Consider the following 21,518-nt stretch of genomic DNA (forward strand, 5'->3'; position numbering starts at 1 on the left):
AGCATAACATTCATGACCATTTATATAACTCCATTATTTTTTTTGTACTTTTTTTCTGAAAAGCAATTAGGAAATGGATATGATGTGATAAACACACTCCACTGTCTGGTAAATACTGTATGTCTCTGTTTGCACTCTGTGGGTTTGCGGTGCTGGTTCTCTTTCTGGCCTTTTCACTGGCGCTGTGGCCTCTTCCACTCTTAGCCTTCGGAAATGTGTGCTTTTTTTAAATTCAGACTTTGTTTTTTCACATGGGTCTAAACCAACTTCTAAACCTTTTTTCCAGAGTTAGTGCTCAAATGTATGGTTTTGAAATGTTGATAAGATGCTCCTCTGGCGTCTAGGTGACAATATCCGTAGATGGGATCCTGACCACCACCGGCTACACCCAGGAGGATTACACCATGCTGGGCTCAGATGATTTCTTCTACGTGGGAGGCAGCCCCAGCACAGCAGACCTGCCTGGATCTCCTGTCAGCAACAACTTCATGGGCTGTCTCAAAGAGGTGTGTTAAACTGCATTTGTCATGCTCCTGTTGCCTTCGCATCACCAACAACGCAGCAACCTGTCTACTGTCATTTCAAGTGAGGCTCAAGGAAAGCTGGGTCAGTGGAAGTTTTGAGCTTAGTTTGAACTTTTTTTTTTTTTTTTCACCGCTATAAAATAAATATTTACATGCTAACGTATTGAAAGTATTGACAGTATTGACAGTATACTTACACACTATGCAACCAGATTCTACACTGGATCCTGAATTTTGCCTTAACCTCACTGTATTTTGTGCTGACAAGAGGACAAGTTTACACACAAATGCCTCAAGCACATTCATGAACATCCAGTCCTGACAACAAATAATAATTTATCATGACTCTATTTTTTTTCCCCACAAACAAGCATTTTAAAATGACTTAATAAAGATGGTTGTTTATATCACAGTCATACACATAAACATGAACTGTGTGAATAAAGTATTCCATTCTTTGCGCTGTTATTTGATTTTAACTTTGTAAAATGATGACATAAGAAAGACTGCAGGTTTAATGAAGCCTGTGTGCGCCTTCTCCGTCCTGCTGCACTCTCTTCCATTACGCCTAATTTGCCTGCTCGATGCTCTTGTACTTGCCATCCTCGCTAGATTATGGATAAAAGCTTTGTTTCCATGGCACCAGGTACGGCCACCCCTGGTCGGCCGCGCCGCCTGGCCTCCCACTATTATGCCTTTTCATAAGGCAGCACTTACATGGAAAGCCCTACGTTTCAAAGCCTACAAAACACATAATAGCCTACAATAACACATAATTGATGTAATTGTCGTTGCCATTATGCAGCGCTGCCTTCTGGATGTCTCTTATAGATCGGCACACACACAAAGACACTGACTGAGCTGCACTGAGGCCCTTTTTAACCAAATATTTACTGCACTTTGTTATCTGTGCATCTATTATTTGAACTGAATGTGCTCATACGATATTTGAATTGCAAAGTTATGTTGGTTAACATACTGACTAAATGATATGATCTAGATGATAATGATAATCTGAAAGCTAAGACTGCAGTACTTGCAGCGCAGGTGCTGAGCTGTGGCTTCTAGAACGGTTTTGTTAAGTTTTTATTTGTTCTAACGCCTGATTAACCTTTCTTATGAGATAACACATGTAATTAATACTGTAAATTATGACACCTTAGAATGACACTGAAAGTCTTATTTTGATCACTCGTTTTCTTTCAAATTATCTATGAAAGTGAAAATTGTTTTATTTTTAAGTATTTTAAGTATTTATTATTAATATTTAGTTTTCACCGATTCATTTTTTTTTATGTTAACCTTCTTTTTTATGATGATCTTAAGTGGCCTATTTGAATCGTGTGTATGTCAGCGCTTCCTATTGTTCATCTCAGCATCAGTTTCATTATATTATTTTCGAACAGGCTGCCCTCTGCTGGACATCTAGAGACATTGTACTGTCTGGTCTGCAGCAGTTGCATGTGCGAACCCAATAATGACAACAAATAGTGAAATTTAACATTTGGGGATTTTCTGCTTAGTGATTTTGTAGTTGTGCCTCATCCCATTCATCTGATGTGGGTGGTTGAAAGTAAGGCTTCACAGTTATTCTCAATTGACTCAAAATTGCAAATTGCCGTGGAAAGAATGGAAAGACTGCGATTCCTCATTATTTATATGTGCCGTGATCGGAATTTAGATTTTTATAACATAAATAGTAAGTCAAGTATAAGTAAATCAAGTACTATTACATGTTTCTCCTCTTTATTTGAAACTCAACAGGTAGTGTACAAAAACAACGACATCCGCCTGGAGCTGTCCCGTCTGGCTCGAATAGTGGACCCCAAGATGAAGATCCAGGGGGAGGTGGCGTACAAGTGTGAGACCGTGGCCACGCTGGACCCCATCTCGTTCGAGACGCCAGAGTCCTACATCAGCCTGCCCAAGTGGAACACCAAGCGCATGGGCTCCATCTCCTTCGACTTCCGCACCACCGAGCCCAATGGCCTGATCCTGTTCACCCACGGCAAGCCCCAGGAGCGCAAGGACGCCTCGCGCAGCCAGAAGAACACCAAGGTCAGTGAGACATCTACGAATCTGAGGATATTACGACAGGGAACATGTTTTTCTATAATTTTCACTGCATGAGGTTTATCGGGGTATTTTTCACTGGGGTGGCCCATGGAGGAGGCACTTACTTATTAGAGGGTGCTAAGATATGCTAAGATACTTATTGATTGACTGCGGAATTCTTCCGCAGTCAATTATTGGTTTTCATGTTCTTTATTATTATTCCTCTTCCATCTTTTTCCCGATTTTCTAGAGCTTTCAGCACCTTCATGCTTTGGGCAATTTATGCAAGTTATCAAAACGTTCCGCATGTTGAGGAGAAGGGTGCTATTACTTTTGGGACTTCTGCAACTTTCGTTTTTTCCGCAATCGGCCAAAATGTCGGAGATTTTTCCCATTGACTTATAATGGGGCTTCCGCAAATCCATGCTTTTCTGCACTTTTTTCTGCATTTTATGCAATTTCTGCAGCTTATGCAACTTGTGGGTTTTGAGAAAAAATTGGCCTTCTGCAGATTTCCAGTTTTTTTATACGGGAGTTTGAAATTTTTGCATTAGTGTGTATGGGGGAATCCAGCCAATGGGGAGACTCCAGGCCTTTCAGCCATTTGTGCAGCTTCTGCCAATCAAGCACTGAGGCCATTTCAACAGTTTGACCAGTTTATGTAATATAAAAGTTTATGCAATATTAATAATTTATGCAAATTAACCATTTTATGCATTTTAAAGCGTTTATGCAACTTAAGAGTTTATGCCATTTAGGATTTATGAATTTTAAAGAGTTTATGCAATTTACATAATTTATGCAAATTAACCCATTCATGCATTTTACCACTTTATGCAGTTTATACAGTTTATGCAACATGACATTTTATGCATTTGACCACTTAATGCAAATTAGATTATGCAAATTAAGCAATTTATGCAATTTAAACAGTTTATGCAATTTCTGCATTCGCTTCCCGCAATTCCGCAGTCAATCGCAATGGCGCAGCCATATATCATATATCATATATATTACGAGCCTTTTGAGTGTTGTGGTAAGCATAGGGGGCGGTGCTAACCCTTGCCACCCCTAAAATAAGATAAGATAAGATAAGATGGTACTTTATTGATCTCACAGATGGAGAAATTGCATTCGATGAGAGAGCATCCGGCAGCAGCACCCATTCAGTGCGCACCACTCATGCACCCCTGCTAATCTTTTTGTACTATTTTAAATTTGTATTATGTTTGTCTGTTTGTGACCCTGTGCTGGTAATGTGAAGTATTTCGAAATGAGCAGTTTGAACCCATGACACTACGAACAGGTCGTTTAATGTGTTTTTACATGCGTAGGTGGACTTCTTTGCGGTGGAGCTGTTGGATGGCAGCCTCTACCTGCTTCTGGACATGGGCTCGGGAACTATCAAAGTCAAAGCCACTCAGTCGAAAGTCAATGATGGCTCATGGTATCATGTGGACATCCAGAGAGACGGGCGCTCGGGTCAGTCTGGTGCTTTGACATTCTTTTTATACATATTATGGCAGTGAAGTTTTTCCACAAGAATTGTAATTCAATTAAAAAAGAAAATGGTTTTAAAGGATAATGTTGTCTTACCATTTTTTGTTTTGGAAACTGCTGAGTTTTGTCTTTCAAATAAGCTTCCTCTGAAGTACCTACTAAACATGAATGTCCCGAATAAATCAGCCCTTTGCCCCTCATACAGCGCCCCTGCTGTCACAGTTCAATACTGACACGTTTAGACGCATCACACACAGAAATATAGACAAGACATTTGTTAAGAGGTGGCCAAAAACATCAGTAGTGCATATCGGCATCAGCCAATCAAAATCCTCAATAATTGGCATCAGTCTTTGAAAAACCCATATCAGTCGACATCTATTAGATGTATTTCTATATATTTCTATGATTGAAACCTTTAACATGATAATAACAAATGTTTGACTATAGGCTATATGAGAGGCTTCAAATTAAATTGCATAAAAATATCGGAATCCATATTCCCTATTGGAAAGTATGCAAAGTTGCAGTACTGAGGTCTCAAGGAAAGGGTTTTGCACATTAAGTTCCATGATTGGTTCGTACTCTGACCATATGTAACGTGTGACAGGCACCATCTCGGTGAACAGCCGGAGGACGCCCTTCACGGCCAGCGGGGAGAGTGAGATCTTGGACCTGGAGGGAGACATGTACCTGGGGGGCCTGCCCACTGACCGCACTAACCTCATCCTGCCAACTGAACTGTGGACCGCCATGCTCAACTACGGCTACGTGGGCTGTGTCCGCGACCTCTTCATCGACGGCCGCAGCAAAGACATCAGGCAAATCGCAGAAAACCAAAATGGTGCAGGGATCAAACCGTCGTGTACCAAACAAACGGGCAAACAGTGTGAGAGTTATCCTTGTAAGAACAGAGGAGTGTGTAAGGAGGGCTGGAACCGCTTCATCTGCGACTGCACCGGGACAGGTTTCTGGTCCAGGACCTGTGAGAGAGGTGAGAGTGCCTGGTGGCTTTTACATTTCTCTATTACTCTGCCTTCTACTTGGAAAGTAAAATGATGCAATAGTAACTGCTCAGCTGTAACACTTGCTGTGACCGTCCCATGGCCTGGGGTTTAATATTGGCTGCTTGCACAGTGAGATCCACTGTGTTGTTGAACCAGATTAAATTCAACAGTTGCTGTCTATTGCAGAGGCGTCCATCTTGTCCTATGATGGCAGCATGTACATGAAGGTGGTGATGCCCAACATCATGCACACGGAGGCAGAGGATGTGTCCATGAGGTTCCGCTCACAGCGGGCCTATGGTCTGCTCATGGCCACCACGTCCAGAGACTCTGCTGACACTCTGCGCATCGAGCTGGACGGCTCCAGAGTCAAACTCACTGTCAACCTAGGTATCGTATACAGCCACAACCCCAGCATCATGACCTCTGTCATTCCACCCATTTCTTTTATCAGAATTCCCTCTCCAATGTTTGGGCATGACTCTGTCTCACACTGAGGAACTCTCTGGACTACTGTAAACCCTGTGTTTCTGCTTCACAGACCACCACAGTCTCAGCACAATATTTAAATGCAGAAAGACAGTGTAATGAATGTGAATCAAACCTGACCAGTCTCTCTCAAATGGTTTAGCGTCATAGTGCTTTTTTTCTTACTGTTTGTAGAACTAACCAAAGTCACAACTGTATTCCCAGTTACTGCTCTAAAACTGTCTTATTTTGAAAATTGTTCTGAGACTCTCAACATTATTTCCTCCCTACTTTCTTTTTTCTTTTATCATTTTCTCCTTATTTACACCTCTACATTTTGTATTTCTGCCGTGTTTTACCCATCTACACTAGTCCATGATGCTTTGTCCAAAGATGGTATTCACCCCTTCAAAGGCCCTAAACCTGCGGCCCGTCAGGCGAACAGCCCGAGAACAGAGCCCAGCCAAACCTACAGCTGGCTGCTACCCCATCAACCCACAATATAGAACTGCAACTTATGTCACTCAAGAAGATATTAGAGAAGCTCCACTAAACTACACACACCTCTCACATGGCTGAATGATTGTTTACTTTAAAGATGGTTTAAGCCAAATCCTCACATTAGTCGAGTCTAGTGTCCGGAGTGCAGATGACTGGTGGGGGTTTCTCTGCCTCTGCATGGTGCTGGTGCTGACTGAATCGTGGCTGTTTGCTCCCACTTTTCTGTTGCGGTTGACGACACATGAACTCAGCAGCCTCATAATGACCAAACAAACTATTGATGTCATGCAATTGACAGGGAATTTGTGTAAATGTGGAAGCCAGATTTATTAAAAAAAAGAAAAGAAAAAAAAAGTGAGCCAAAGTATAAGTTCAGTGACCCATGTAGTCTTTGGAAATCAACGGAAAACTAATCTTCTCTGCTACATTAAAAAGAGAGTGAAAATATGCAAATCTTGCTCAGAATGGCTGCACTGTGCATGTGTGCGTCCCCGGAAGGGTGGAACTGTTGTTTTTTGGATGTCTGCAGCAGTAACCTTGAAGGATGCAATTTCATCTGTCATTTATTCTTCCCCATCTAGACTGTATCAGGATAAACTGTAACTCCAGTAAGTTAACACTCAAGTTTCATTTTGATTGTGCTGTTGCTGTGTTTTATATAGAGACTTCTACTTTTCTAAATGTTGTAATTAGAAAGAAACAACAAGATAAAGAATAAAGCGCAGAACACATAACTCCAATCTACATGATTTCACCACACTATGTATGGCCAGTATTAAATCTAGCCAACAAGCTTCATGGAGTTGTTTGAAATGGCTATGTTAAATGTCTTGTATAGATAATATGGTATTATTTACAGTGTGTTTTTTTTTTGTCAAAACAAGCTTGAACCTTCCAATGTGGCAGTTCAGGGGCATGACTATTTCATGAGCAATGTTTCAAATAGGCTGTTTTTCCTCTCCTTGTGTTGTGATGATGGTTGAAGCCTGGCAGGGCTTTTGATTAGCTCTTGAGCAGGATATAGCTTAATCTAAAAATATAAAGTATCAAGCACACTCACCGTAAGTGCACAACACGTACCATACATGCAAAGAGCACTCACTACATGTGGCGGTTTGGGGCTTCAGATGTCAATAGAATACTCAAGAATAGAACAAATAAACAAAGGGTGGACAGATCAGCCTGATTCAAACATGAACTATACATTTTTTACACCCCTTTGCTATATAACAACACACTCTACTATTGACAATCACGCTCACACTCATTAGAATAATTCATACAAAATACATACTGTTGTAGCTTAGAGCCTGTCCTTTCAAGAAGTGTGTACTTTGAACTTTTTGTGAGGGTAGGTGCTCAGTAGCGGGTGCTGGGGGTCCACAGCCGTAGACCCCAAATAACTTTAACTGTGTGACTGACCATTCTTCTTAGGCAAAGGACCGGAGACGCTGTATGCTGGGCAAAAGCTCAATGATAATGAATGGCATACAGTGCGCGTGGTGCGTCGTGGCAAAACCTACAAGCTAACTGTTGACGATGATGTAGCCGAAGGTACTTGACTAACACATGCTTTTAACACTGCACTGTACTGTCTTTTTTTTGCCATAGAGCTTAGCACATTTTAGTCAGCTGGAACGAGTTTATCTAATGCATTCAAAATACATTGTCTCTTTAAAATCAGCCCTTTTGTGTTAGTGTCAGACTGTGTTTCTCTTTCTTTCGGTTTGCTTTTTTCTTTTCAAACCCGTCCCCTGGCCCTCCCCTCTGCAGGGCAAATGGTGGGGGACCACACGCGGCTGGAGTTCCACAACATCGAGACGGGTACCATGACCGAGCGGCGCTTCGTGTCCAGCATCCCGTCCAGCTTCATCGGACACCTGCAGAGCCTCAGGTACACGGGAACCTTCAGCGTTCAATGGGCAAAGTGACAGAGTAGCCAAAAACGATCACCTCCACTACCCGGGAAATACGACAACTCCACAAAGCAGCTCAGTGGGATTAGTGGGCGACAATCTCTCCTTGTCGTCATGTAGCCTCCCCCCTGCTCCCGAAGCTGCCGACTATTTTGTTGAGCGGGAATTTATCAGCGCGTTTCGTGTTTGTCTCGCAGGTTCAACGGAATGCTGTACATCGACCTGTGCAAGAACGGAGACATCGATTACTGTGAGCTGAACGCGCGCTTCGGGGTCCGTTCCATTATCGCCGACCCGGTCACCTTCAAGACCAAGAGCAGCTACCTGAGCCTGGCGACGCTGCAGGCCTACACCTCCATGCACCTGTTCTTTCAGTTCAAGACCACCTCCCCCGACGGCTTCATCATCTTCAACTCCGGAGACGGAAACGACTTCATCGCCGTCGAGCTGGTGAAAGGGTGAGTGTGTGCCCCTTGGGAAATCAGTTTGTCTCAATCTGGATATTTGCGCTGTAGGGATGTAGAATAAGCTGATGATCTTTGGCAGCTACGTCCACTACGTGTTCGACCTGGGGAACGGGCCGAACCTGATCAAAGGCAAAAGTGTGAGGGCTCTGAACGACAACCAGTGGCACAACGTGGCCATCACCCGAGACAACAGCAACACGCACACGCTCAAAGTGGACGCCACCACCACCAGCCAGAGCATCAACGGGGCCAAGAACCTGGACCTCAAAGGTATCTCACTATTCACACTGTCCTAACCTCTGCTCGCAAACCTTTCATGTGATAATACTCCTTCAATATATACATCTTCCACTGCAGAAATGAATGGCAGTCGAGTCAAAATCACAATTTATACGGTTGCAAATACATGGGTAGCAAGTCAAAGTGTACAAAGTATCTCAGTATCTTATGTGTAAAACCTGCTCCAGATTAGATCTCTGCAATTTAGTGTAAAATGCAAGTGATTCTTAATCTCAATTTAAAAAGTGAATTGTAAATCCAATCAAACTTGCAATAATTTTTCAGATAAACCACAACTTTTTATTTAGCAGAATTTCCCAACTGTAGTCCACTTACTCATGAGCAGTGCTTAATTTGATCCCCCGTTTGGGGGAATGCATTCCCCCAATTCAGTTTTTTTCAGGGTAAAGGATCCGGGAAATATTTAGGAGGATCCGGCAAAAAAAAAATCTGATATAATGTTGTCTAATGAGAGTGTTCCGGCAAATGTTTTGGCCTGTTCCCCCAATCCATCACATCACACCAAAAGTGTTCCTGAAAACACTAATTTACAAATTAAGCACTGCTCATGAGGATCTTCAAGAGAAACCATAACTCTCTGTCCTCTAGGCGACCTGTTCATCGCGGGACTAGGCCCGGGCATGTACGGAAGCCTTCCTAAACTGGTGGCTTCCAGAGAGGGCTTCCAGGGCTGCCTGGCCTCGGTGGACCTGAACGGGCGCCTGCCGGACCTCCTGAGCGACGCTTTGTTCCGCAGCGGGCAGATCGAGCGCGGATGTGAAGGTACTCAGTCCCTCAGGTCAGAGCCAGCTTTAGACATGGACTTAAGCCGAGACTTTAACTCCAGCTGGCTCCTGCTGAACGCCAACAGCAGCTCCAGCAGCCTGCCTGTGCATGGAAGGACATTCTTACTCACACTGGCCGTAGCCACACTCACACACTGCTGAGCAGCCAGCCAAAACAACACCTCAGACTCTATAAAGATGTGTGTGTCAACAGCTCCAACAAAATACCGCCATGTGCAATGTTTCGTCCTTCTGTAACCTTGAATGCTTGAGGCTGTGGGCCACATCAGTGACCGCCCGCCTCGACGCCCGCTCTGGCTCTGGAAGTAAAAGTGCTGTTAATTATTCCTATAGACTTAACTAAACATTCTGACACCATGAGGATAAAGGCATGGTGAAGGTTAATCAGCTATGTGGCATCTACTGACCACAATGACCATATATTTGATATTTGAAAATGCAGTATAATGCCTTTTCAGTTTATAAAGTTTTGCATCTAATTAAAATTGTGCGTTTAATGGTCTTGAGTTTTCACATAGCTGATTAGCCTCAATCATTCTTTTAAGCTTATGGAAAAAATGAAAGGGAGATTTACTTCCAGAGCCAAAGAGGGATTTGAGGTAAGCGGGCCCTGCTGAGCACTACAGGAAGGTAATAGATTTTTAAATCATTTGGGAAACAGTCAAACTGTTTTTTTTTTTGGTTTGTTTGTTTGTTTTTTCAAATTTGTACATAGATATATTGTTGAGGCTTATGTGTCACTAATTTAGATCTGAACCAAGTCAGTGCTGCTCTGTCAGTCATTACAGGTTACCTTCTTTGTTACATGTTGCACTCCGATGTTTTGTCAAATTGTGTTTTCTGATGCATGTAAATTTAAATTTTATTTATTTATTCATGTATTTATTTATTGGTTTATTTATTTGTATTAGTTTGATTTTTATTGAAATCAAACTAATCTCAAGATGGTCTACATTATGTCCTCTTCCACGTGTACAACATTTTGGAACTATTTATATTACCATACTATGCTGCCTGGTTAGGTCCCATCAGACACCTAAAGAAGTCAGCCGCTCACACTTGAATATCCATTGAATATTCTCACACATTTTTATACAAATCTTAACTGGTGGAAATCTACAGCATTATGACTGGGTCCAAAGGGGGTGCGTAGAGGCTGTTGTTTGAGGCTGCGTCACATGTTGCTGGCAGTAAGAATAGTTTGGTATTGAATGTGACAAATGAGGTGATGGTTGTCGCTCAAGTCAAGAGCTCCAGCTGATTAATGTCCTCCTAAGAATGGATGACGTCTCCCCATATTACACTGTGATGCAGTGGGACACTGTGTTCTCTAACAGAATGAGGCTCTCGAGAGAAAGCAGAAGCTTTTTTTGACTGGGAGATGAATTAAGTTTGCAGGCCTCATTCCTTTGCAACATAAATCCTACATGTTACTGAAGAAAAGCCAGTCAGTGCAAAGGAATAGGCAAAACTTTCTGAAACAGGACTGGTCCATTGTGGGGTTCTGGTAGTTTGTTTCAATAGAAACAAAAGGCATACTTAAAGGTTAAACCAAAGAGTAAACATAATGCCACCTCCAGATAATGGATCTGTGCGGCTGCAGTGAGCTGTGAGAGCAGAGCTGCTGACCAAAGCTTGCCAAATGTTTAAAGTTTTGTTTGTAATCCATACATTTGAGTTTACCACATGAAACTCTGTTGAAACATTTTGCAGAAAACCTGTATACCAAAATGTTTCCACTGTTTTCTGAATACCCCAGCTGCCTTCGTCTGCTCGCCATATCATTTGAAGCTGTTCCATTTTCTTTTGATTTGAATCCACGCTCACATATGTCATGGTAAATTAATGTCATGCAATAAGAGACTGATTTACACATGGACTGGATGGTGTGATGGCGATGCACACTGTAACAAATGTATGTCATTTTTCAATAAAATGTCATCCAACATCAGTTTTCATTTCCATTGTATTCTTTCATTGTCCTCACTGTGTCATTGTCTGTTGTGACGTAGCGACAAATGGAGTCGGTACTAAAGTGCGCACTACTCCCCAACACCACACTTCGACACAGGCTGTTTCAGGTTTCATGCAAACTCCATTTTTTATTCCATCAAGCAGAATTTATGGACATTCATTTCCTCAGGTAAGGCTGTTTGGTGTGTGATCTTTTCTACTGTTTAGCTCTAACTACTTTGCAAAAAGAAAGCTTGTTTCAATGACTGTTTCTGTTTCTGACACCAGTCTAAAAGCTCAGTATTCAGTATTCAGTATTATGTGCTGCTGTAAGAGTGTGTTGTGCTGATGCAGGGCCCAGCACCACCTGCCAGGAGGACTCCTGTGCCAACATGGGCATCTGTATCCAGCAGTGGGAGAACTACACCTGCGACTGCTCCATGACCTCATACACCGGCACTCAGTGCAACGATCGTGAGTTCAAAGCATTCCAATTCAAAAAGATCTTTGCCTTGTACAGTGTTCAGAAGTATTCATACCATTGATTCATTTGTTATGGGTCTGTGTCAGAGGTCATCAATAGAGAACAATAGCATCAGAATCAAAATGGGTTTTATGGCCATTGTCAGGTTACGGTGCAATCACAAACTCAGATTTTTTCTCAGTGTAATTGTGAAAGATGTATCATAAACTAGTAACACAAGCTTAGACATTTCAATTAGAGATCATTTCATTCATTCAGGAAGAATGTGTGCTGTTTTTCTGGTTTATAGTTTGGACATAAATCAGTCAATTACACCCGTTTTGACTAGACTACACTTTTCAGATTTAGTCTTGACCTATAGGATTAGTGGTTTCAATGAGGGGTGTGAAAAGCTTGAGAACCACTGAGGTAATTAAATGAAAATGATCTGAAATGTCTCTGAACCCTTTTTGTTTATATTCTTGTTTGCAGCTGGGACCACCTACATCTTTGGGAAAGGAGGGGGCCTGATCACATATAACTGGCCCGCCAACGAGCGCCCCAGCACCAGAACGGACCGGCTGACCGTGGGCTTCAGCACATCCCTGAAAGAGGGCATTCTGGTGCGGATCGACAGCGCTGCAGGCCTCGGAGACTATCTCATGTTGCACATAGTAAGTAGACCTTCTGTGAAGCACATTGGTCAACAACAGTTGTTTTTAAATGTGCGATATAAATACATTTGATTTGATTTGATAGTAAGGCTCCGTTTTGAACTGAGAAATGTAAATAATCTCATAACACATACTGCTTTCATTACCTTTGCTCACCATAAAATCCGTCAGTTTGTGATGGTGCCTTCCTACTTTCAGCAACAAGGTAAAATAGGGGTGACGTTTAACATTGGCACGGTGGACATAACTGTGCTGGAGAGCAGCACCGCTGTCAATGATGGGAAATACCACGTGGTGCGCTTTACCAGGAATGGAGGCAACGCCACACTTCAGGTGGACAACTGGGCCATCAACGAACACTTCCCAACAGGCAAGTGTCTGTGTGTGAGGATGTGGAAACTTGAATCATAATCATAATAGCAATAGTTTATTTGGTATATGTTTCATTACTAAAGGAAACACTGATTTGGAGCGCTACCAAATGGCCAATAAGAAAATTCCTTTTAAATACTCTCGTCCTGTGGAAGAGTGGCTTCTAGAAAAGGGTAAGTGTTCATCCAACTCCATATGCACATTCTCTGCATAGACTCCTTCAATAAACATGTTTACAATAAAGTATTTTTGTGATCTTGGAATGTTTAATTAATTAGAAGGACAAGTATGAGAACTGAGAACAGACAGGGACAAGGTCTAATGTTGCAGGCGTGATCATTTCGGTCGCTTGAAATACCACCATTGCACATCTGTTGGCATCATGCTGACAATGCTAATGCTGTATGTCTTTCCAAACTACAGTCTCTCCATTGTTATTAACTGTGGGCACCAAAAACTAGTGCACGGGCTAAATGGGAAAGTGAAAGGAAAATGCCGCAAACAGTTTTCTGTACACCCTGTACTGTATATAGGTGTAAAAATGGAAAAGCCAGTTCAAAGGCATCCTAAACTGAGAGAAAAGGAGTGGAAAAGATGTGTACAAACCAAACGGAGGAACATGTCTTTCTAATTGTCTTCATGCCCTGTGCCACAGGCCGGCAGCTGACCATCTTCAACACGCAGGCCACCGTATCCATCGGGGGGAGTGACCGTGGGCGGCCGTTCCAGGGCCAGCTCTCCGGTCTGTACTATAACGGACTGAAAGTGCTGAGTATGGCCGCAGAGGGAAGCCCCCACATCCGCATAAATGGCAGTGTGCGGCTGGTGGGGGACGTCCCGAGTGCCGGCTCTGGGAGGAGCACGGCCACGCCCCTGGACGGAGCCGGCTCATTTGTTGAGACCACCACCATGATGTCTACCACGACCACGCGCAAGCACCGCTCGCCCTCAACTGTGCAGGTGAAGCGCAAGAGCAAAAAGACGTGACAAAATGAATAGATGTTTTTAGGACAAGTATTTGAGATTTACTGTAATGTTTGAAAATCAATATTCAAGTCACTGTGCAAACCCTCTGCCCCCTATCCCTGTCCGTCCAGCATGCGTCAGATGACATGGTATCGTCGGCAGAGTGTTCCAGTGACGATGAAGACCTGGAGGAGTGTGAGAGCACTCACGCAGGTGGGCAGGCTTCCCCTTTCTCTGCATGTGTGTGTGTACGTCCATACATTCTCATCAGATACGCACCATTTTACACCACCCCTTGCATTAACTCTGACAAAAGAATCCTCTTGTGTCATTACTTTAGCAGATAATAAACTAACACTGCAGGTTGAGAAGGACATTTTTCATAAAACACACAAAAGAAAGCTATGTTCAACACAGATGATAGAATTTTTTGTGCTGTTGTGGTCTTGCTCTTCCTTTAGCTTGTGAATGTGTTCATCTCATGTCTAAGAATAGATACAAACTGTACCAGCCTTTCAAATGTTTGAATAGATACATGAAATTGGCCTTTCCACAGAACAGTTTGGCACACTATACTCATAAATGATTAACATAATTACACAGTGCCTTAAAATTTGCTGATACGCTGCTGAGTTCCCCTTAATAGAGGGAAGGGGAATTGAAAGAAAGTTAAACTCAGCTCATTTAAACCAGAATTGGCTTCTGTAAAGTTAGCTTCCATGCTTACAGTATCTACAGTAATAGAGCAACAGGAATAAAAGCAGTAGTGATCACACTGTGCAAAAGTTGGTGATATAATTGTACATAATGCACAAGATATTTGCTGAGTGAGTTACATTAACCTGTGCATAAGATGCACCTGCAAAACCATTGCAAACACAAACACTACTCTAACTGTTCAGCAGTGGGCCAAACTATGAAAAATGTTATCATTCTGCATAAGTTTACATCGATATCAATCCCTCCATATACACCTTAAGCTGTAGTACTTTAAGTTAGTTGTACTGAAGATGAAAATGATGAGGCCAAATCCATACAGCCATTTGTTAAAAAGATAACATCACCCTAACTTCATCCTGACACGATGTGTGCTCTGGTTTTGAATGGTCTTCCTGTATTTTCTGTTGGCTCTGTTTGAGCTCCTCATGGCAACATTATGCCCACATGTGTGCTTTTAAAGGAAATTTCCATGCTTTCTGATCAGTGCTTACAAAGCACCTCCACAAAGAGAGCTATCCATGTACTGTGTGGTTTGCTCTCCCTGTATTCCAATACCTGAACACTGGCTTACAGCTGACAGCATGGAAAGGTCTTCTGCCCCCTTGTTTCATTTGTGCATGTGTTGATTTCTCAGTCTTCGTGCCCTGGCCTATTGAACTGGACTGCAGTGTGTTCCAAACCACTAATACATGGAGTGCCCTCTTAATAAAAATCTACAAGAATAGCATACATAAAAGCTCCAAACAGACAGGGGGCTGTTGTCACACTTTCATAAATGCATAGTGTAAACTACAAACCACACCACCTTTCTGAATCCAGAACATTGTATAAATCTTAGTCAAAGTGCCTTCGTCGAAGATCATGTACAGTATATGCCCACACCTGCTTGAACGGTAGCCGACTTGCCACCTTAGTGAGTCCGTACTGCAGAACTACATACAGTACTGCACATTGGTCTGACCTGACAAACACTTGCATTGTACAAACTCTATGTCCATCATGTGAGTGGCTTAGCTCTGCGTCATACGCATCCAACAACATCTTAGATTCCCTTATTTCAGAAACACCTGGTTGCGCAGAAATCATTTCACAGCGGAATGAGATGACACAGTGGTAGTTTACTGGAGAATGAAGGCCCAATGTCCTCAAATGTGGCTCTTCACACAGTGACAACGTAGAAAAACAAGTACACAATTATACTGGTGGTGGTTTTATTTGGTAATAGGTTAATCCTCTTGCTTTTGATAAAAAGAGTGCGACATGTTTCAGCCTGTACAGTGGCAGGAGCAGAACAATTGGAATCATTGAACACAGTCATTAGGCCGAGTGTGCTCCACTTATTAGTGGTCTGTGCTCTCTTTGTCCCTGTTTAATGAATGTGGTTTTCATACTATAATGATAATAGGGCTGGTATTGGAAACATCATTTCTAATTTGTTAAAATTCAAACATTCATATTTAAAGCCATTCATACTACAGTGTAAGTGCATGTTCACAAACACCCACATTTTTGATGTTTTTATTTATTTATTTTGTGAATGTATTATTTGTAAGACAATGTTGCTGGCATATTGTTCTCACAATAGCCTGCTCTTAGTCACACACACTCATAAAGGTAGCCTTAGGTAACTATACACAGCGCCCTCAGTATAGAACACAAGGCCTCATATTGAAGACAACCATTTTCTCTTCAGTCTCGTCTTTGCATATGCTTATTTTGTTCTCTTATTTTCCCTAAATGCAACTTACTTTAAGCATGCTTGAACATCCGTAGTCTGACTAAACCTGCGCTAACCCTCATGAGAATATTGGCTCTCTCAGACATGTGTCAGAGAGGTGCTCAACTCTCACTGTTGTGTGTGTTTTGTGTTTTTTTATCATTTAATTTAGATTTTTGACTGGTTCAAGAATGTTCTGGGGCTTGTGTATTCAATTGAATCGTTTATTTTTACTCTTCAGAGAAGCAACTATTAGAACATCTGCTTTGTTTCAGTGTGTGCGTGCGTGTATGTGCATGTATGTGCGCGTGTGTGTGTGTGTGTGTGTGTGTGTGTGTGTGTGTGTGTGCGTGTGTGTGTGTGTGTGTGTGTGCGCTCACTAATAACATGCCCCTGGATAAGCAGGTCCACATGTAGGAACCAATAATGTGAGAGCCAATAATAACCATTTTACCCCCTTTTAAATGCAAAAACTCGTTATGTAGTAACAGGAGGACATTACAGTAATAAAATTGTTGAGCCAAACACAAAGTAGCTTTTTGCTGAAATGTAATTGATCATTGACAACTGTAGCTAATAATGTAATACCATGTAACACCAAAATGACCGAAATTCTTGTATGTTTTTGTTTCTTTACTTTTTTGTGCGGGTTTGCTCAAATATATCCAAACATATATCCCAAACCAGAACCAGATTTGTTATTAATATCCTATAATAGGGTTTTGATGATACACTTTTGAAACAATATATCACAAATGGCGATTGCAATGTTGATTTAACGATACACAGTAAACATACCACAGTATATCAAAAATGTTTTCCCAGCCCTATCAGATCATTCATAAAAGTCTGTTGTAGTATTGACTTATTGCTAAAAGCTATTATGTTCTTGGCACAACAGTTTTGTCACGTTATTGGCCTGTTATTACGTAAATGGCTTATTACATTTAAAATTGGGCAAAACCCTTACATTATTTGTTATTACATTATTGGCCGATACAACATTACGGGTTCCTACAGCCCCTCACACAGATTGCACTGTACTGAAAGATGACTGTACCACAGGAGCTGCATGTGAAGTAGTTGCAGTTTAGGGTGTGTCAGAGTGCTGGGTGTTAGACTGGTGTTTCTGTAGATGGGCATTCCTATGCTCATTGTTTGTATATCCCATCCCTTCCTTACAGCCAAAAGCGCTAATGCTGCCCGACCGCTTCGTACTGCCTTTACATGGACATGGCACCTGACTCACTCGTTCATCCTCATTCCTCTCATCTCCTCTGTACTCCATTCATAGGCCTCGCCCTCCTCACATTTTTATGATTTTTACTTAAATATTTTCCATTTTACACGAGTACAAATCACAGTTTAAGCAAAAACCTGTATAGATTTTTGATTCTGCTGAAGACTAGTTATCAGCGACGAATTGTAGACTTTTGTACACTCAGCATTTAGCAGGCAAACCCCTCGATTTGAACTCTGTTGGTTTTTATGTATGTGGTGTGGATGTATGTGTTGTTGCTTCACTCTATCATCTCTCTAAGGAGACAACACACTCCTCTGAGCCTTTAAGAAGGTCAAATCGTTCAAATGTAATAGCTAATATTTTACACACGACTTTCCTTATGATTTTTCTTCATGCCTAAAACTGTGGCCCACTGTTGCTGTAAGTTTTAAACTTCTGCTCTCTTTGTGTCCACTTTGCCAGATGATGCAGTTTGTGAAAAACTAAAATCAAATAAAGAAACCAAGTAAACTACTGTGTAGGACATTGGCTCAGTGACCTCCTCTGATGGGCTCTCAGTAACCAATCAGAGGGTCAGAAATATGGAAAAGTTCACAAAATGCAGAATCTAATATTGCCTTCACAATAACGTGATGTATTTTGTGTTGCGTGTTCTCGATAAAAGTTAAGCTTCAGCTGCATGAAAAGACTGCTTTTGTCTCTGTGTTGTACTTTCTTGTGATATGTTGACGTAATACTGTTCTTCTCTGAATCGTGTTGACATTTTTTCTAAATATGTTGCCGGCCACAACGTCATGAGTTCGACTCCCAGCTCCGACAGTTTGCGAAATGTCTCTCCTCACTTTCCACCCCTTTTACTCCAGACTGTTCCTGTTCAATAAAGGCTGTGGGACAAAAACAATCTCCATCATATCGCAGTAATGTCCTTGGACATCCTGGGGCGTATCTCTGGCTGAGGTCTGGAGGGATTCCTCTGCTTCAGGGGTGGGCGGTGCTACAATTGCCAATCAGATTACATGCTTTTCCTATTCTTTACAAAGACGAGCAGTTTGGGACCTGGTGTTATCTGTGCGTCTCTTCCAAGTGGTGTAATTGACAGATGGATTAACCAATGAAAAATAGCTAATAAAAATCACATTGAGACAACAGACAAACCACTAAGCTCGTAATTAAAGGTGACAAATGTTTTATATTAGCCTCTGAATGGTACAGGATTTAAGCGGGTCAAATATGCACTTTTGGGATTGGTTGCGAGCAGTGTCTCAGACGCTCCTGCTTCTGAATAGTGTTGGAGTGGCTGGCAGGTCAGGCAAGGGCTATACAGCCCTTCAGTGCGACAATGGAGTTTGAAGTAAAGAAGCGTCACCGCTCACTGTCTGCACTGGTTTGTATTGTATCAGCCTAGTTTCAGGTGGGGTGGGGCATAACACCTATATATCAAGAGTGAAAAGCTGGAGCTGAGCAGGTGGCTGTGACTGTGTTTCTACTATTTTATGTTGCGCATGAATTGTATTTTGCTATACTGTCTGTGACAGTTTTTGAACTGTCTTTGAGATCTAAACCAATTTACTCTGCAGAATTATAGTTAACAGAAATAACTGTATTGTTATACATATTTAAAAAAGAGTTGAGCACTGAAATTCAGTTCCTAAGTAAGCATCCAACCCGCATGTATTGTGCATGAATGAAGTAACACAGTTTCAGACTGAAACAAGCTACTTTATGCTTCTCCGGTATGGACTCGCTGTGTATGTATTTGTGCAGATTTCTTGGAGGCAAAAGGCTCAGATGATTGTGAGAAGTTCAACATCTTATCTTGGTTCTTCAGATTTAAAATCTTTAATGTGGTATTTAAAAAAAAGATGACTGTGAGCCTTTTGCCTTTCCAGTTGTGTTTATTGGTACCAGCTTTAATTGCTTCACATCCTGTCTTCAAAAAGATGATGCTACATTCTGGCACCAGATAATAACTTATGTAATTCAATAATACTCTCTTACCGATCGAGAGATTGTAGATTTGTTGCCAGAATGTGAGGGTGTGTAAAAGCCACTATAAGTTGTTTAATCTCTAACCTCTCTGCCTGTTGTGTTTCCGTCCAGGAGGTGAATTAGCCAACACTATATTTCAGGATTCATTAGCACACCCCGTTTTAGCTCCCTGCACCCTCCACCCTTCACTCAGCCCACCACTCACCCCTCCCATTAATGAGACCACCAAAGAGCCAAGGCCAGTGCGGTGCGGGCCCCGTGCTTGTCGGACCGAGGCAGCGATGATTGTGATGATGATGGCTCCTATGGTTCTGGCAAAGCGTCAGACCTGCTCCCTTCTGACGATAAGAAGATTTTTACACCTCACGTAAGACCTGGTCTACGTCTTTGAAGTTGGCTCCAAAGCTCCCAATCCCAAGACTTTAGACCTAACTATTCTCCTACTGCCACAAACAGCCGACCAGAGCCGCACCACCACCACCTCTGCCTCCGCCGCAACCCTCCACTCCGGCCAAACGAATAGCCTCCAGCTCAGCCTGACCTATTTTGCTTCCATTGCCCACACCCTTTGTGGTACAGAGCACAAAGCCGAGGGGCGCTTTAATAATCTCCCCCATGTCCCATGATATACCCACAGCACTCCCCACAGAGCCGGGCGTCAGGCGCCTCCCAGGGCCCTCAGAGGTGGTCCGAGAATCTAGCAGCACCACAGGGATGGTCATCGGAATAGTAGCCGCTGCAGCGCTGTGCATCCTCATCCTGCTGTACGCCATGTACAAGTACAGGAACAGGGACGAGGGCTCCTACCAGGTAGACGAGAGCCGCCACTACATAACCAACTCCGCGGTCCAGAGCAACGGCAACATCATGAAGGACAAACAGCAGAGTCTGAAAGGCAGCCACAAGAAGCAGAAGAACAAGGACAAAGAGTACTATGTGTGATAATGCAGCATATATTCTCTGAATGGACCTATGGTCACTCTGAACCAACACTGATGCACTGTACAAAAGCACACTTACTATTGTAAGCATAACCTGAGCTCAATAGTACCTTAGAGACTTGACCTCTGTGATCAGCTCAGACATGGATATAGCAGTCTGTCATGCCCCACCACTTCCTCACTGACTTTTACCACTATATCCTCACCATCAAAGCACATTTTTGTGAAATTGTTCAAAGGCTCATGTTCTTGATCATTTTTGGCATGTAAGCAGCATATTGTGCTTAACAAGAGTGGGTCAGGACACAGTCATTGTAGTAGTCAGATGTGGTTAATGCATAATACAGGTGTGGTGTCAAAACAATAGACTCGTATCAAAAGAAATATATAAGTAAATTACCTTTGGCATTAATTCACTTTAGTCCCAGTGTCGGACCAAAAGTCTTTTTGAAAATGATCTAAAATAATGTACAGTATATAGTATGAAATATTTATTTTCAATCACTTTTGATTAAATGCATATCAAATTGTTCTTCTTAGATCAGAGCCTTTACTTTGTTTGAACTGCCAAATGTGTAAAAGAGTAAAAAATGCACAGCAAAAGGTGGTTTATCTTTTAGGAAAAAAAATGTATGTTGGATCAATGCCTATAACTCTTTTTCTACAGAAGCACTGTTATCAGATATGTACACACAAATGTAGAGTGTTATTCTATCTGCCGTCACAGTAAACTGTGTCAAACCACAAGTTTGTTTACAGATTTTATTACCTGCCATTGTACTTAAAAAGAGTGTTGATGAAGTAGGCCTAATTCATGGAATATCAGACGTTTTATTAAAGCCTGTTGTTAGCGTAGAAGTATTTTTCTTTTGTAAGGGTGTTTTATAATTAATGATTTTTAGAATAGGACTTATTTATCTAAGCATAGTAAATACTGAATACATTTGCTAATTTTGT

At 42.0% G+C, this 21,518-nt stretch overlaps 1 protein-coding gene across 1 annotated transcript in view; it reads left to right on the top strand.

Annotated features, from left to right (window-relative positions):
• The window catches only part of nrxn3a (neurexin 3a), a 39,402-nt gene extending 18,049 nt beyond the window's left edge, over positions 1-21,353 (top strand). Inside the window, 18 exon segments of the mRNA XM_079573128.1 lie at positions 345-506; positions 2,289-2,582; positions 3,914-4,061; positions 4,690-5,073; positions 5,273-5,476; positions 6,637-6,663; positions 7,490-7,609; positions 7,829-7,949; positions 8,169-8,429; positions 8,518-8,708; positions 9,327-9,500; positions 11,831-11,950; positions 12,432-12,613; positions 12,812-13,011; positions 13,013-13,158; positions 13,641-13,945; positions 14,083-14,164; positions 20,258-21,353. Of these exon segments, the coding sequence (XP_079429254.1) occupies positions 345-506; positions 2,289-2,582; positions 3,914-4,061; positions 4,690-5,073; positions 5,273-5,476; positions 6,637-6,663; positions 7,490-7,609; positions 7,829-7,949; positions 8,169-8,429; positions 8,518-8,708; positions 9,327-9,500; positions 11,831-11,950; positions 12,432-12,613; positions 12,812-13,011; positions 13,013-13,158; positions 13,641-13,945; positions 14,083-14,164; positions 20,258-20,562 (3,426 nt within the window). The 3' untranslated portion in view covers positions 20,563-21,353.
• The last annotated feature ends 165 nt before the right edge of the window (positions 21,354-21,518 follow it).

This window comes from Gobius niger (genome assembly GCF_951799975.1).
Source record: "Gobius niger genome assembly, chromosome: 16".
NCBI lineage: Eukaryota > Metazoa > Chordata > Actinopteri > Gobiiformes > Gobiidae > Gobius > Gobius niger.